The 18,212-nt window shown below is 45.9% G+C and overlaps 1 protein-coding gene across 1 annotated transcript; it reads left to right on the plus strand.

Moving 5' to 3' along the window:
- The first annotated feature begins 72 nt into the window (after positions 1-72).
- fbxo48 (F-box protein 48) lies at positions 73-14,419 on the plus strand. The gene is made up of 3 exons (XM_078405955.1): positions 73-187; positions 9,947-10,280; positions 11,526-14,419. The coding sequence occupies exons 2-3, from the start codon at positions 9,978-9,980 to the stop codon at positions 11,685-11,687; spliced, it is 465 nt and encodes a 154-aa protein (XP_078262081.1). The 5' UTR covers positions 73-187; positions 9,947-9,977; the 3' UTR covers positions 11,688-14,419.
- Positions 14,420-18,212: the final 3,793 nt, after the last annotated feature.

The raw sequence follows: 18,212 nt of genomic DNA on the forward strand, positions 1-18,212 counted from the left end.
CCTGAGGACTTGTGACGACAACTCCCGGCGTGCCCCGCGCCCGCCCGCCCGCCCACGCAGGAGCGGCTGGGAGGCTTGAAGACTTAAGACGACAACTCCCGGCAACCGGTCTCAGGGGCATCAGGCCTCTATTCGGCCTTCAATCACACCCGGGCGGAGGATAAACATCACCGCAGCGCAAGTGAAGGTATGTGTGGTGGGTGGGAGAGAGAGAGGGAGGGGGGAGGGAGAGATGAGATACATGGGGGTGGTGAGGGAGAGATGAGGGAGAGATGGGGGAAATGAGGGATGGGGAGAGGGAGGGATGGGGAGAGTGGGAGATGGGGAGGAGGGGAGATGGAGAGATGAGGAGGGGGAGAGATGGGGGGATGGGGAGAGATGAGGAGAGGGAGAGATGGGGAAATGAGGGAGAGATGGAATGAGGGAGAGATGGAATGAGGGAGAGATGGAATGAGGGAGAGATGGGGAGAGGGAGAGATGGGGAGGAGGGGAGATGGAGAGATGAGGAGGGGGAGAGATGGGGAAATGAGGGAGAGATGGGGAAATGAGGGAGAGATGGGGAAATGAGGGAGAGATGGGGAGATGAGGGGGAGATGGGGAGAGGGAAGGATGGGGAGAGAGATAAGGGAGATGAGGGAGAGGGAGAGATGGGGAGGGGAGAGATGAGGAGGGGAAAGATGGGGAGAGGGAGAGATGGGGAGGGGGAAAAGATGGGGAGAGATGGGGAGGGGGTGGGATGGGAGAGATGGAGCAGGAATGAGCGAGATGGGGAAGGGAGAGATGAGGAGGTGGAGAGATGGGGAGAGTGAAAGTGTGTGAGATGGTGGAGAGAGGGGGGGTCTTATTGAAGCATAAGTTGGACACGTTAGAGGCAGGAAACATGTTCCCAATGTTGGGGGAGTCCAGAACAAGGGGCCACAGTTTAAGAATAAGGGGTAGGCCATTTAGAACGGAGATGAGGAGGAACTTTTTCAGTCAGAGAGTGGTGAAGGTGTGGAATTCTCTGCCTCAGAAGGCAGTGGAGGCCAGTTCGTTGGATGCTTTCAAGAGAGAGCTGGATAGAGCTCTTGAGGATAGCGGAGTGAGGGGGTATGGGGAGAAGGCAGGAACGGGGTACTGATTGAGAGTGATCAGCCATGATCGCATTGAATGGCGGTGCTGGCTCGAAGGGCTGAATGGCCTACTCCTGCACCTATTGTCTATTGTCTATTGAGAGAGAGAGACGTGGGGAGAGGAGAAAGGAGGAGAGTGAGTCGGTGGGGGTGAGTGAGTGGGAGGAGAGGGGGAAGATTGAGAAAAGGGGAGAGAGAGAGGGGAAATGGGAGAGCGAGAAGGGAGAGTGGGAGAGAGTGAGTGAGGGAGAGAGAGCGGGAGGGGAGTGGGGTGTGTGAGAGGGGAGCGAGAGTGGAGAGGGTGTCCGTTTGGCAGGGAAGAGAGGGTTAAATTAAGAATAATATATCTAATATTATCAATGATAACAGTTGCAGCATCTCATGGTTGTTGTCTTTTAGGGAACAGTAATTGCCATCCTCCATATTACAGTGAAGGATATCTGCCACGTGTAGCTGTTTTTGGTTTATATGTGATGTCAAACACACAGCAATGGCATTGTCTGTTATTTGTCCTCAAAAATGGCCTAGTGAGCTACTCAGTTGAGAGCTGATCACAGATTGATCTAGATCATTGAAATGTCCAGCGAAATAAAGAGAATAAAAATAAATAATTAAATAAAACGACCGAGGGATCACCCTTCTTTCTGTACCCAGTAAAATTCTCAACCGGGTCATCCTCAACCGTCTTCAGGAAGCTGTAGACGAGAGGCTATGGGACCAGCAAGCGGGATTCAGGAAGGATCGCTCATGCACAGACCACATAGCAACACTACGCATCATCATTGAACAGTCTATTGAATGGAACACGTCCCTGTACATCAACTTCATCGACTTTGAGAAAGCGTTTGACAGCTTAGACAGGACAACACTATGGCGCCTAATGGGCCACACTGAAATTCCCACCAAGATCATAAACTTAATCAAGAACTTGTAAGATAGAACAGTCAAAGTTATGTATGCAGGCTGGCTCTCCCAGAGCTTTAAAGTCAAGACGGGCATCAAGCAGGGATGTCTACTGTCACCGTTCCTGTTCCTCCTGGCGATTGACTGGATCATGATGGAAACAACTAAAGGGAAAAGAGATGGAATTCAGTGGACAATGTGGGAAAGGCTAGATGACCTTGACTTTGCAGACGACATAACTCCTTTCACACACACAGATACAAATGCAGGAGAAGACAGATGGACTCTTACAAGCTGCAACAACACTTGGTCTTACACCCAATACAGCAAAGACACAGGTGATGAAGATCCACTCCAAAACCAGCAACCCTGGCTCATGCACAGCACTGCCCTGGAGGAGGTAGAAACATTCACATACCTAGGCAGTGTTGTGGACACCACCGGAGGGGCAGATGCAGACATGAAAAGCAGTGTAAAAAAATAACCGCAGATGCTGGTACAAATCAAAGGTATTTATTTCACAAAATGCTGGAGTAACTCAGCAGGTCAGGCAGCATCTCAGGAGAGAAGGAATGGGTGACGTTTCGGGTCGAGACCCTTCTTCAGACTGATGTCAGGGGGGTGGGACAAAGGAAGGGTATAGGTGGCGACAGGAAGATGGAGAACTGGGAAGGGGAGGGGAAGAGAGGGACAGAGGAACTATCTAAAGTTGGAGAAGTCGATGTTCATACCACTGGGCTGCAAGCTGCCCAGGTGAAATATGAGGTGCTGTTCCTCCAATTTCCGGTGGGCCTCACTATGGCACTGGAGTAGGCCCATGACAGAAAGGTCAGACTGGGAGTGGGAGGGGGAGTTGAAGTGCTCAGCCACCGGGAGATCAGATTGGTTAAGGCAGACTGAGTGAAGGTGTTGAGCGAAACGATCGTCGAGCCTGCGTTTGGTTTCGCCAATGTAAATAAGTTGACATCTAGAGCAGAGGATACAATAGATGAGGTTGGAGGAGGTGCAGGTGAACCTCTGTCTCACCTGGAAAGACTGTTTGGGTCCTTGGATGGAGTTGAGGGGGGAGGTAAAGGGACAGGTGTTGCATCTCCTGTGGTTGCAGGGGAAAGTGCCCGGGGATGGGGTGGTTTGGGTAGGAAGGGACGAGTGGACCAGGGAGTTACGGAGGGAATGGTCTCTGCGGAACGCAGTAAGGGGAGGGGATGGGAAGATGTGGCCGGTGGTGGGGTCCCGTTGTAGTTGACGGAAATGTTGGCGGATGATTTGTTGGATATGCTGGCTGATGGGGTGGAAGGTGAGAATGAGGGGGATTCTGTCCTTGTTACAAATGGGGGGAGGGGGAGCAAGAGCGGAGCTGCGGGATGTAGAAGAGACCCTAGTGAGAGCCTCATCTATAATGGAAGAGGGGAAGCCCCGTTTCCTGAAGAATGAGGACATCTCTGATGCCCTAGTGTGAAACACCTCATCCCGGGCGCAGATGCGGCGTAGACGGAGGAATTGGGAGTAGGGGATAGAGTTTTTGCAGAAGACAGGGTGGGAAGAAGTGTAGTCCAGATAGCTGTGCGAGTCAGTGGGTTTATAGTAGATGCCAGTCACTAGTCTGTCTCCTGTGATGTAGATGGTGAGGTCCAGAAACGGGAGGGAGATGTCAGAGATAGTCCAAGTATATTTAAGAGCAGAATCTAAAAAGCAGAATCAATAAGGCTAGTGTTTAACATGCTCAGGAAGATCTGGAGCTCAAATATATCTCAATCAACACCAAAATACGCATCTTTAACTCAAATGTGAAGCAGGTAATTCTGTATGGATCAGAGACATGGAAAACAACAAAACACACAACAAACAGGCTGCAAACATTCATTAACACCTGCCTCAGGAGAATACTAAACATCTGGTGGAGAGACAAAGTAAGCAATATGGACCTGTGGAAAAGAACAAGCCAGGATCCCATTGACTTACAAATTCGAAGGAGAAAATGGATTTGGATTGGACACACCCTCAGAAAACCTGCCACAAACATCACCCGGCAAGCCCTGAAATGGAACCCCCAAGGAAAAAAGGTGGCCCCCGGGACAGCTGGAGAAGAGGTGTCTAGGCAGAAATGTCTGGGAGTGGCTCAACTGGGGAGATCTCCAAAGAACCGCCAACAACCGAGTAAGGTAGAGGACATTTGTCAATGGTTATGCTCCCTAGAGGAGCAAAGGGCTTAAGAAGAAGAAGTAGAATTAAATGTGCTGATTGTCTATAAATACAAAATTGTGCCCCAACAGACAATGTTTTTGTGCAACAGGAGGCATTTCTCATAATAGTTTGCTTTATGCCAATAAAGGGGAATATATATAAATAGTACTAGACCAAGTGGACCCGTTGGGCCGAAAACTCTCCTGCATTGGTGCAGCCCCCTTTCCTCCCCCCCTACCATCCTCTCCACCGTCCCCCCGTCCCCCTCCCTCCCTCCTCCCTCGTCCTCCCCCTCTTCTTCCCCCCCCCACCATCCCCCTCATCCCCCCTTATCCTCCCATCCCCCCTTATCCTCCCCCCTCCCTCTCTGGGAGATGGATTTTAAAATGTGATTAACTTTAAAAATATAACACTGATTTCAATGAAACTTCTTCGATTAGCACCAAAGGGACGACAGAGAGTAAGGTGGGCCTAAAATTGTCCCGCTATCGTGTACCGTTTTGGCTGTAGTTCAGGAACAAACAAACGAGAGTTTTAGTAAACGGCAGGTTAACAGTCTTTGAGTGCAGGTCGGGCAAAGTGCCAGTGAGAACAACCATTGGCTGGACTTGGTGAGTCACAGGTAGAGCGGGTATGAAAAGAGTGCAAACGGCAGGTTAGCAGTCTTTGAGTGCAGGTCGGGAGAAGCACATACCTTCAAGCTCATCAGAGGAAGGCAGGTTAGGAGTAAATGTGGGGATTGGCTGAACAATTAGATTAGAAGATTGGTAAATTGGACAATTAGTCAATTTAACAACGTATAAGAAAGGCTTGCGGCCCTGTCTGGGTGTGGCCCTATTGACGGAAGTGCCCTGTGAGAAAAATGCGAGTCTTTGGGGGAGGAGGCCACACTGAATGTTGGAGAGGGTGAGACCCAAGAAGGAAATGTCAAGCAAGTTGGTTCAATGTGATGCTTGTAGGATGTGGGAGGTCAGGGACACCTCTGGCTGCTACAAATGTGAGAAGTGTATCCAGGTTCAGCTCCTGAAGGACCGTGTGGGGGAACTGGGGAAGCAAGTGGATGACCTCAGGTCCGTCCGAGAAACTGAGTCATTCCTGGACAGGTCTTACAGTGAGATTGTTACACTGAAGGTACTGGAAAGGAGAAGGTGGGTGGCGGTGAGAAAGGGAAGGAAACATGGAGTGCAAGGGCGTTGTACCTCTTGAGAACAGGTTCACCCACTTGGAGGCTGTCGGGGAAGAAGATGTTGCCACCAAATGCTCCGCAATTTATAATTGACTCCAGCATCTTCCCCACCACTGATGTCAGACTAACTGGTCTATAATTTCCTGTTTTCTCTCTCCCTCCTTTCTTAAAAAGTGGGACAACATTAAATACCCTCCAATCCACAGGAACTGATCCTGAATCTATAGAACATTGGAAAATGCACAATTTCTAGAGCCACCTCCTTAAGTACCCTGGGATGCAGACCATCAGGCCCTGGGGATTTATCAGCCTTCAGTCCCATCAGTCTACCCAACACCATTTCCTGCCTAATGTGGATTTCCTTCAGTTCCTCCTTCACCCTAGGATCTTTGGCCACTGGAACATCTGGGAGATTGTTTGTATCTTCCTTAGTGAAGACAGATCTAAAGTACCGGTTCAACTCATCTGCTATTTCCTTGTTCCCCATAATAAATTCCCCCGCTTCTGTCTTCAAGGGGCCCACATTTGCCTTGACTATTTTTTTCCTCTTCACATACTTAAAAAAGCTTTTACTATCCTCCTTAGTAAATAGTCAAGGATGGATAGTTAAGGATGGAGTTAAAGGGAAAGAGAGTAAAAGGATAGTTAATGACCCCGGAATAAACGGGAAAGAAAGCTCACAAAGGGATAGGAGTGTATGGCCAAGTGTAATGGGAATTGATGTGAAAGGTGAGATGCGTAAGGAATTAAAAGTATTGTATATGAATGCACGAAGTATAAGAAGTAAAGTAGATGAGCTTGAGGCTCAGTTAGAGGTTGGTAGATATGACATTGTGGGGATTACACGTGGCTGCAGGAGGATCGGGCCTGGGAACTTAATATTCAAGTTTATACATCCTATAGAAAGGGCAGACAGGTGGGCAGAGGAGGGGTGCTAGCTCTGTTGGTGAGGGATGAAATTCAGTCCCTTGCGAGGGAGATTGGTGGGCAAAATTAGAGCACATGGTATTGGAGGTAGGGTACTGACATGGATAGACAGACAGAAAGCAAAGAGTGGGGATAAATGGGACCCTTTCAGAATGGCAGGCAGTGACTAGTGGGGTGCCGCAAGGCTCGGTGCTGGGACCGAAACCACTACAATATACAATATACATTAATGACTTGGATGAAGGGATTAAAAGTACCATTAGCAAATTTGCAGATGATACAAAGCTGGGTGGTAGTGTGAACTGTGAGGAAGATACTGTGAGGCTGCAGGGTGACTTGGACAGGTTGTGTGAGTGGGCGGATGCATGGCAGATGCAGTTTAATGTGGATAAGTGTGAGGTTATCCACTTTGCTGGTAAGAATAGGAGGGCAGATTATTATCTGAATGGTGTCAAGTTAGGAAAAGGGGACGTACAACGAGATCTGGGTGTCCTAGTGCATCAGTCACTGAAAGGAAGCTTGCAGATACAGCAGGCAGTGAAGAAAGCCAATGGAATGTTGGCCTTTTTAACAAGAGGAGTTGAGTATAGGAGCAAAGAGGTCCTTCCGCAGTTGTACAGGGCCCTAGTGAGACCGCACCTGGAGTACTGTGTGCAGTTTTGGTCTCCAAATTTGAGGAAGGATATTCTTACTATTGAGGGCGTTCTGCGTAGGTTTACTAGGTTAATTCCCGGAATGGAGGGACTGTCGTATGTTGAAAGACTGGAGCGACTAGGCTTGTATACACTGGAATTTAGAAGGATGAGAGGGGATCTTATCGAAACATATAAGATTATTAAGGGGTTGGGCACTTTAGAGGCAGGAAGCATGTTCCCAATGTTGGGGGAGTCCAGAACAAGGGGCCACAGTTTGAGAATAAGGGGTAGGCCATTTAGAACAGAGATGAGGAAAAACCTTTTAGTCAGAGAGTTGTAAATCTGTGGAACTCTCTGCCTCAGAAGGCAGTGGAGGCCAATTCTCTGAATACATTCAAGAGAGAGCTAGATAGAGCTCTTAAGGATAGTGGAGTCAGGGGGTACGGGGAGAAGGCAGGAACGTGTACTGATTGAGAATGATCAGCCATGATCACATTGAATGGTGATGCTGGCTCGAATGGCCTACTACTGCACCTATTGTCTATTATCTATTGTCTAATGTTTAATGTTATCCCACTTTTCAAGAAAGGAGCGAGAGAGAAAATGGGGAATTACAGACCAGTTAGCCTGACCTCAGTGGCAGGGAATATGCTGGAGTCAATTATTAAAGAGGTAATAACGGGCCATTTGGATAGCAGTAAAAGGATAAGTCCAAGTCAGCATGGATTTATGAAAGGGAAATTATGCTTGACTAATCTTCTGGAATCTTTTGAGGATGTGACAAGTAAAATGGATGAAGGGGAGCCAGTGGATGTAGTATATCTAGACTTTCAGAAAGCCTTTGATATGGTCCCACACGGGAGATTGATGAGCAAAATTAGAGCACATGGTATTGGGGGTAGGGTGTTGACATGGATAGAAAATTGGTTGGCAGACAGGAAGCAAAGAGTAGGAGTAAACGGGTCCTTTTCAGAATGGCAGGCAGTGGCGAGTTTTGTGCCGCAAGGCTCGGTGTTGGGGCCGCAACTGTTTACCATATATATTAATGATTTGGATGAAGGAATTAGAAGTAACACTAGCAAGTTTGCAGATGAGACAAAGCTGGGTGGCAGTGTGAACTGCGAAGAGGATGTTAGGAGGTTGCAGGGTGACCTGGACAGGTTGAGTGAGTGGGCAAATGCATGGCAGATGCAGTATAATGTAGATAAATGTGAGGTTATCCACTTTGGCGGCAAAAACAAGGAGGCAGATTATTATCTCAATGGTGTCAGGTTAGGTAAGGGGGAAGTACAGCGAGACCTGGTGTCCTTGCACACCAGTCACTGAAAGTTGGCGTGCAGGTACAGCAGGCAGTGAAGAAAGCTAATGGCATGTTGGCCTCAATAACGAGAGGATTTCAGTATAGGAGTAAAGAGGTTCTTCTGCAGTTGTATAGGGCCCTGGTGAGACCACATCTGGAGTATTGTGTACAGTTTTAGTCTCCTAATTTGAGGAAGGACTTCCTAGTAATTGAGGCAGTGCAGCGTAGGTTCACGAGGTTGATCCCTGGGGTGGCGGGACTCATATGAGGAAAGATTGAAAAGACTAGGCTTGAATTCACTGGAGTTTAGGATGAGAGGGGATCTATAGAGACATATAAAATTATAAAAGGACTGGACAAGCTAGATGCAGGAAAAATGTTCCCAATTTTGGGCGAGTACAGAACCAGGGGTCACAGTCTTAGAATAAAGGGGAGGCCATTTAAAACTGAGGTGAGAAGGAACTTTTACACCCAAAGAGTTGTGAATTTGTGGAATTCTCTGCCACAGAGGGCAGTGGAGGCTAAATCACTAGATGGATTTAAGAGAGAGGTAGATAGAGCTCTAGGGGTTAGTGGAATCAAGGGGAGAAGGCAGGCACGGGTTACTGATTGTGGATGATCAGCCATGTTCACAATGAATGGCGGTGCTGGCTCGAAGGGCCAAATGGCCTCCTCCTGCACCTATTTTCTAGGTTTCTACGTATAGAGATTCTACAGAAAGCAATAAAAATGTTGAAACGAGTTAGAAGATCAAAAAGTCTCAGTGGAGAGAGAAATAGTAATTGTTTTGGTTAGATGACTGTTTATCAGAATCTTTTACAGCCTATTTTTCAAAGACTTTCAAATTGGAACGCTGTGTATGCTGATAAATGTATACCATTTAGGGATCGTAAGAATCCCTAACAAAATGGAGGGCTGGGTAATAATGTAAAATTTTTGAGAAGTGCAGAAAGAAATGGTGGAAGGTAAATTAAAAAAGCAACACAAACATTTAGGAGAGGCACAAAAAGCTGGAGTAAATCAGCAGGACAGGCAGCATCTCTGGAGAGACGTATGACATGCTTTCCTCCAATTTGTGCTTAGCCTCACTCTGAGAATGAAGGAGACTTAGGACAGAAAGGTCTGTGCGGGAATGGGAAGGAGAATTAAAGTGTCCGGCAACCGGGGGAGATCAGGTAGGTTCACGGGGGCTGAGAGAAGGTATCCGTGAAAAGATCGCCCAGTCTGCGTTTGGTTTCGCCGATGTATAAGAGTTAGGGGAGGCCATGGACACCAATCTATTAGATGAGAGAGAGTCATACAGCATGGAAACTGCCCTTCAATAGACAATAGGTGCAGGAGTAGGCCATTCGGCCCTTCGAGCCAGCACCGCCATTCACTGTGATCATGGCTGATCATTCACAATCAGTATCCCGTTCTTGTCGTCTCCCCATATCCCTTGACTCCTCTATCTTTAAGAGCTCTATCTAACTCTTTCTTGAAAGCATTCTGAGAATTGGCCTCCACTGCCTTCTGAGGCAGAGAATTCCACAGATTCAGAGAATTCCACAGAGAATTCCACAGATTCAGCCAGACCTGTCCATGCAGACCAAGATGCCCCAATTCATCTTAGACTGTTTGACCTGCATCCCTCTAATCCAGTCTAAGATGGTGAAAATAAAACAACAAGATGTCAAATTTCTACTTTGTACGTTTTCAGAATACCCCCCGCAATTGTGGAACAAGCAACAATGGCAGGAGGTTATCAAGAAGACAGACATGATCCCATTGACAATGGTAATATAAATGTCCCCGCCAAACCGAATGAATTGGACAACTCTCCCAGTTTAGTCCTCCTTTTACCTCCAAAGCTAATTCTGAAAATTTTCAGTAAATTGGACATCCAAAGCCTGACTTACGCAGCAATGACATGCAGAAAATGGAATAACTTGATCGAAAACGATGACTTGCTGTGGCACGATCACTGCTTGAAAACATTGGGCATCTGCGAAAAAGAACTGGACGAAGATAGAGCAAGTGGATTGTCGTGCAAGGTAAAATTACATGACACAATTTGAGGAGTGTAAATTGTAAAGCAATTTTAACGCTGATCCTGCAATCCCTCTTTGCAGCCAGACTCAACAGCAGATGCTGCTTTACAAGAAAAAAGAAACAAAGTACAGGAGCAAGCAGGTCAGGCAGCATCACCTGATGAAGGGTCCTGACCCAAGACCCCACCAGTCCACATTCTCCAGAGATGCTGCCTTACCTGATGAGTTACTCCTGCACTCTGTGTTCATCTTTTTCTTCAGTTGTATTTTCAGCTTCAGTAAGTTGTTTCTCCTGCTTTTCTTTCCTTCCTTTCATTAATTTCCCGCCTCGCAAAACAGCCTTCTCTAAATGATTTTGCTTCATCTGAGTTTGCTATCAAGACTATATTCCATAAGTTTTAGATATTGGTTTTTGATTTGATTTTTCTTAGCTCGGTGGCCTACATTTTAGGAGAAGGTCTTTGGCTTGACTTGCGATCCAGCCTAGAAAAGAGACTTCACAGGTGGAAAAATCATGCATGAAAGAGGATTGGACAATTTCAATCCCGTGGGTAGGCATTTCAGATTTGTTATATGATCAACTGTTTCACTGGACTTGGAGGCTTCCCTCAGTAACCTAACTGCATGTGATAAGCACGTGAATGTTTTCTGCCAAATGGAGCCATGTGTGACTGCCAGATTCTTCCCAACAAGCATCAGAATCGTAGGACAGTGCAGCTGGCGAAGCAGCTGCCTCATAGCGCCTGGGACCCGGGTTTGATCCTGGCCTCGGGTGATACCCGTGTGGAGTTTGCTCATTCTCCCTGTGACTGCGTGGGTTTCATTCCGAAGTGCTCCAGTTTCTTCCCACATTCCAAAGATGTGTGGGTTTTTTAGGTTAATTGCCCTCTGCAAATTGCCCCCAGTGGATGTGAAAGTGAGATAATGTAGAACAACCGTGAACATTAATGGGGGAATCAAACTCAGGGGTTTGTTTCTCTCTGCTGCAAAATAGCTGTTCATTGCTTAAATACTTTACTAATTTATTAAAAATGATCATTTGTCCACATGTATGATATTGCGCTCCATGCACCCTGACATGCATGTAAAAAATATAACTTCCACATTAAAAGCAATTACGGTCAACACACTGGCGTGGGCAAGTTGGGCCGAAGAGCCTGTTTCCACACTCTGACTCTGTGACAAGCCATTTGATTTAAGAGGAATATTAAGAATGTTTAAAACGTGTTTTGTTTTGTCAATCTTTAGACTATCCTGGTGAAAAACTACAAGAAAAGCAAGTATAAACAAAGATGGTTGCGTGGTGATTTCAGTCGCATTCAATCTGCAGATGAGCTTCAGAATATAAGTATGTGTGAATTGAATGTACATGACTGGGGAGAGATATTCGACGCTGAGATGAAAAGATAAAGGCCAAGCGGTGTAATTGGAGCAGCATTCATGTGCACTGTACAATTAGGTTTTAAAATGTGAAAAAAGAGTGAAAGAAATGGGAGGCTTTGCTGCACGTTCTATTTTGGGTTCTCTGGGTTTCTGTTGCACTAATGTACAGGGGAGTCCAGATGTTTGGTACCCAATGGCATCATGGACTTAACTCGGGGACTTTACACCGAAGATAGATACTCCAGCATTTTGTGTCTACCTTCTGGACATGACCTCTTTGACTTTGGTCTACACTAATTTCCAACCAAACACCCGCCATCGTACAGTCTTTGCTGTCACCACCGTTCTCCAGCACAGTTTATCTCTTAGCCAACCCTTGCCGTCAATCCCCAGCTACCTACCTTGCATATTAGGAGTAGGCTCCTTGAGTTATTCATGTATTGTCTTTCCGCTGACTGGTTAGCACGCAACAAAAGCTTTTCACTGTACCTCGGTACACGTGACAATAAACTAAACTGAACTAGTCCACCATTCCATATAATATCTGAACTGATTGTAAATGCAATGCCAAGTTCCCATTTACCCACACTGGTGTGCCATCACCAGGTTCTCCCCTTCCCCACTTGTCCTCTCCCATCTATATCCTTTCCTCCAGCCTTCAATTTCACTCCTGCCCTCCTTAACATTTACCCTTTGGTCTCCTTTTTGCTTCTCGCCTTTGTCATTTACTCCACCCACCTGCCAATTAAACCTCTTCACCTGTATCCACCTATCACTTACCAGGCTTTCCCCACCCCCATCTCCATTTTTCAGCTCTCTTGCCCCTTGCTGAAGAAGGGTCCCGATGCGAAATGTCGTCTGTCTATTTCGCTCCACACATTCTCCCTGGCCCGTTGAGTTCATCCAGCACTTTGTGTTTTTTTGCGCATGGCATTCTGTCACCTTTTATAATGACCTGCAGTCTGTATAAACTGGCCTTTTACGAATCACCCAAATGCAATCTTGCTCTTCAAACTCTCATTGTTAGTCAATGTGCTGTCTCGTAATTTTTATTACAAAAGTGGACAATCTCATATTTTCCCTCATTAGTTGTCATTGGACAGATATTTGCCCACTCACCGAACCTATTTACAATTCCCTTTGTAGCCTCCTTGTGCCCTCTTCACAACTTCTGTCTCAGCTTTGTGACCTACACTCTCCCCTTTTGAGACCCCTCCGCCTTGCTCACTGATCTAACACTGATCTCCAGTTTTGTTTTTTTAGCCACCACCAACCCCACAACCTTCCTCCTGACCATCTTTAGTCCGCCACTGACTGACACCCAACAGCTGTGAGCTGTGGCATCCTCTGACCTCTGTCAAGATCCACCCACTCCTTCATCACCCCCAAATGCCTTGACGCTCCAATCCCTCAGCCTCTGTCCTGCCAATGGCCATGACCCAGATATGGAAGATAGACACAAAATGCTGGAGTAACTCAGCGGGTCGGGCAGCATCTCTGAAGAGAAGGAATGGGTGACGTTTCGGGTCGTGACCCTTCTTCAGACTAAAAGCTTTCCTGTGTGCACTTGCAATGGTGAAATTCAGATATGAAAGTCCATTGAGCGCACAGAGTATACAAAGGTTTTGTAGCAGCGAAAAACTTTTTTTGTAACTTTATATGCAGTACAGCATGGTGGCACTTTTAAATAGTTTAAAAAGCAGATTAATGCACAGCAACCTAAAACGTTGCATGTACTGTTATATGCATTCGGGCACTTTGTTTTGTCTACTGGAACAATTTTAAGTCTTGTGCACTTTAATATTTTGAAGCCATGAGTCTTGGCTTACCTGCAGAACCTATCGAATGTACTTTTCTAGAAATCTTATAATGTCTAACTGATTTATGTATTTTATTGTAACATCATGTACTTGGCAAGGCCAATAATTATATTTTTATTTGTTTAATTGTTCATGTTTTGAAGTAAAATAATCTATTGTAAAATCTATACATATTTAATGCAGGTTGCAGGTGCAGCAGGCAGTGAAGAAAGCTAATGGCGTGTTGGCCTTCATGACAAGAGGAGTTGAGTATAGGAGCAAAGAGGTCCTTCTGCAGTTGTACAGGGCCCCAGTGAGACCGCACCTGGAGTACTGTGTGCAGTTTTTGTCTCCAAATTTGAGGAAGGACATTCTTGCTATTGAGGGCGTTCAGCGTAGGTTTACTAGGTTAATTCCCGGACTGGAGCGACTGGACTTGTATACACTGGAATTTAGAAGGATGAGAGGGGATCTTATCGAAACATATAACATTATTAAGGGATTGGACACCCTAGAGGCAGGAAACATGTTCCCAATGTTGGGGGAGTCCAGAACCAGGGGCCACAGTTTTAAAATAAGGGGTTTAGAATGGAGATGAGGAAAAACTTTTTCACTCAGAGTTGTAAATCTGTGGAATTCTCTGCCTCAGAAGGCAGTGGAGGCCAATTCTCTGGATGCTTTCAAGAGAGAGTTAGATAGAGCTCTTAATGATAGCGGAGTCAGGGGGTATGGGGAGAGGGCAGGAACGGGGTACTGATTGTGGATGATCACAATGAACGGTTCGAAGGAATAGCCTACTCCTGCACCTATTGTCTATTGTTTTTATAGACTGCTATCTTCAAAAAGTTTTTTACAATTATTTAAGCACTTTTGATTTTGTATGAGTAAGCATTGATCATGTATAACTAATGGAATACAGTTCTTCTTGAATCATGTGCTTTCTACCCATGAGAAATAAATATTGGACTTGGATTGATTGTTCTCATTTGCTTTGTTAAATCAGTCTACATGCAGCACTTCCAATTCAGGTAGATTTATAATGCAACAGAAATCATCAAGACCCTTTCAATGAGTGAATATCAAAGGTAGTGTCTTTACGTGTAAAAGTCAGTTAGTGGTCATCATTTCTTGAAACAGATATCTATTTAAATTAGCAGTGTCTCAAATGATTAACTATAGTCACTATCATCATTCTGCACAGAAACAGGCCCTTCGGCCCAACTCAATCATGCTGACCAAGATGCCCCATTTAAACTATACCAATTTGGCCCACATCCCTCTAAATCTTTCCTATCCATGCACCTGGCCGTGTCTTTTAAATGCTGTTATAGTACCTGCCTCAACAACCTCCTCTGGCATCTTTTCTATAAACCCATCACCATCTGGGTCTAAAGGTTGCCCCTCAGGTTCCTATTAAATCTTGGTGAGGTAATGGTTCAATTTAGTTCAGTTTAGTTTATTGTCATGTGCACCAAGGTACAGTGAAAAGCTTTTGTTGCGTGCTATCCAGCCAGCAGAAAGACAATACATGTCAGCAGAAAGATTACAATTGATCCATTTACATGATAAGGGAATAACGTTTAGTGCAAGGTAAATCCAGCAAAGTCCGATCAAGGATAGTCATAAGGTAATCAAAGCGGTAGATAGTAGTTCAGCACTGCTCTCTGGTTGTGGTAGGATTATTCGCTGGGAAGAAACTGTCCCTGTATCTAGAGGTGTGCGTTTTTGCACTTCTATACCTTTTGCCTGATGGGAGATGGGAGTGGCCAGGGTGCGACTCGTCCTTGATTATGCTGCTGGCCTTGCCGAGGCAGCGTGAGTTATAAATAAAGTCAATAGAAGGGAGTTTGGCATGTGTGATGGGCTGGGTTGCATCATTTGAAGCTGCCACATTTGGTTGCATCCGTAAAGGTTGCATCCACAAGCTGTAACCTGGACAATAACAATTGTCTGGATCGGTTTAGCTTTTGGAATGTAGCCTAAAATTCTCAGGGTTCTAATGGAAGTTGTGCATCACACAAGTGTTGATAAGCTATAGTAATCATTTTTTATTTCTGCAAACAAGGCTACGTTTTCTTCACTTTCAGACACAGCAAGGAATGAGGAGGCCAAATAACATGCAAGGGGATTGGAGTACAAACATTACTTCAATTGTAGAGGGCTTCAGTTGGAGAAACCACACTTAGAACAGTGCGTGACATAGATTTAACATTCCCATGTGTGAAATGATGAGTTTGCCTTGGTGTCAATTTTATGATGGTTCACCAGTTTGACCTGTAGGACGAGGGTGTTGCCCCAAAAGCAGAGACTGAGTAGAGTGAATCTATTATCCACGCAGTTTAAAGAATGAGGAGTGGCTTCATTGGAATCTCAGGTTAGATGCAACCAAACTTTATAGTGGTTGAGTAGTTTTTTTACAGGAGGTCGGTGAGCAAATGACAACAAACCTACTGGTGCTCCTATTTCTGTGGTTTAGTTTAGAGATACAGCGTGCAAACAGGCCCTTCGGCCCACCGTGTCTGCGCCGACCAGCGATCCCCGCACATTAACACTATCCTACACCCACTAGGGACAATTTTTATATTTACCAAGCCAATTAACCTACAAACCTGTACGTCTTTGGAGTGTGGGAGGAAACCGAAGATCACGGAGAAAACCCATGCAGGTCACGGGGAGAACGTACAAATTCTGTACAGACAGCGCCCGTAGTCGGGATGGAACCCGGGTCTCTGGCGCTGCATTCGCTGTAAGGCAGCAACTCTACCCGTGCGCCACCTTGTGGTTCTTGTGATAATATAGAGATCTTAATCTCAGGACATTTATGATGGAGATACAGAGAAATTATTTAACTCAGGATTGTAAATCTTTGTAATGTTCTTCCTCAGAGGACAATAGATACCTATTTGATGAATATTTTCATGAATTGGGCAGGTATTTTGTTTCTAAAGAAATCAAGGTACATGAAGATTGGTTGGAAACTGATTGTAATACAATATTAACACAAGACGTATAGGGAAAAAAACTGCAGATGCTGGTATCTGGAAATGCTGGAGTAAATCAGTGGATCAGGCAGCATCTCTGGAGAGAAGGAATGGGTGATGTTTTGGGTCGAAACTCTTCCTCAGACTTATGGAGGATGCCTGTGCGTGACTTTGTTTAACGTGGGGAGACTGGTGCACAGACAGCCACCACACGGTCCTTGACAGATCTGGGTTAGGATCCAGTGGCGTGGAGTCCAAGACGACCGGGGACCCTTTTCTGCTGCAGCCTTCATCCATCCGCCTTCCCAGCCGTTGTGACGCTCCACTAAAGTCAGCCGTCATCCTCCCTCCACCTGTTCCACCGTTGGGGTCTTGGTTGGATCGCTCTTTGTCAGGGACCTCCCCCTCGACCTTACCGCCATGGGTGACCCCACCAGGAGCATAGCTCCAGACGGCATCGCTCTCAGGATCTCAGGACCACACGAGCTTCTCCACCACCACAAGGTGACAACCCACGGAGAAGCACACACGCCATATACACGTGGAACACAGACTCTGCCAGCCTGCAAAGATGGCAGGCGGCTGGCTCCCCACCATGGTGGAGTGCATGCCTTTGGAGCCAGGTCTGTCTCTGCCAAGGACTATGTGGTGACTGTCCGCGCACAAGTTTAGTTAAGTTTATTGTCACGTGCACCGAGGAAGTGGAAAGCTTTTTGTTGCACGCTGTCCAGTCAGCAATAGAGTTGCTGCCTGACAGCGCTAACTACGCCAGAGACCCGGGTTCGCTCCCGACTAGTCAGGGTGCTTGTCAGTACGTTCTCCCCGTGACCTGCATGGGTTTTCCCTGAGAACTGTGGTTTCCTCCCACACTTCAAACGCGTGCAGGTTTTTACGTTAATTGGCATGTTATAAACGTAAAAATTGTCCCTAGTGTGTGGGCTAGTGTTAGTGTGCGGGGATCGCTGGTCGGTGCGGACTCAGTGGGCTGAAGGGCCTGTTTCCGCGCTGTATCTCTAAACTAAACTAAACTAAACTTAGCATTGAGGTCTATAAATGACACTAGGGGGAGCACTTGAGTGCAGCGGGAAGCATGTGGCCTTAACACTGCCTCTCGGCCCGAGTCCATTTTGTGCAAGGTTATTTGTCCAATCAGTGTTTTTTCATGGCTTGCAACCCACAAAATATCTACGCAGGAATTAATAGTCTTGATATAACTCAGTTAACAAATAGGAGTACATTTTCATGCTCATGAATCACTGGGTGTTATGAGTGAATGCAGGAAAATTCTGTAGGAAAGAACTGCAGATGCTGGTTTTTAAATCGAAGGTGGACACAAAATGCTGGAGTAACTCAGCGGGACAGGCAGCATCTCTGGAGTGGAGGAATGGGTGACGTTTCGGGTCGAGACCCTTCTTCAGACTGAAGAGTTACTCCAGCATTTTGTGTCTACCGCAGGAAAATTCAGCCCAGTTTTCCATTCGTTTAAATGACTGGTTTAATAAATGCAAGGCTCCCTAGTGAAACTGCATTCTATTTTTTTCTGAATTAATTCTATCAGATGATCCAGTCTACTATCAGAAAATTGTTCACCACGATGTTCTCACCTCCGCCCAATGGTAAAATGATTAAAACATTACATTTAACATATGTTCCCTCATTTATTTTGATCTGAAAGTAATCTATTTCAGTTTTGGTGCAGCAACTTTGACATTGCAAATCACTTTTTTTGTAAGGACAGATCTCCTAACTTCCTTTAATTTGGAGATGAAGTA

This window comes from Rhinoraja longicauda, chromosome 9, assembly GCF_053455715.1.
Source record: "Rhinoraja longicauda isolate Sanriku21f chromosome 9, sRhiLon1.1, whole genome shotgun sequence".
Taxonomy (NCBI): Eukaryota; Metazoa; Chordata; class Chondrichthyes; order Rajiformes; family Arhynchobatidae; genus Rhinoraja; species Rhinoraja longicauda.

What these genes read in the sequence shown, in the direction of transcription:
- fbxo48 (XM_078405955.1), top strand. Translation starts at nt 9,978, where the DNA reads ATGGCAGGAGGTTATCAAGAAGACAGACATGATCCCATTGACAATGGT. An exon ending in CAAGTGGATTGTCGTGCAAG is followed by an intron (nt 10,281 to 11,525) that starts GTAAAATTACAT and finishes GTCAATCTTTAG; the next exon opens with ACTATCCTGGTGAAAAACTA.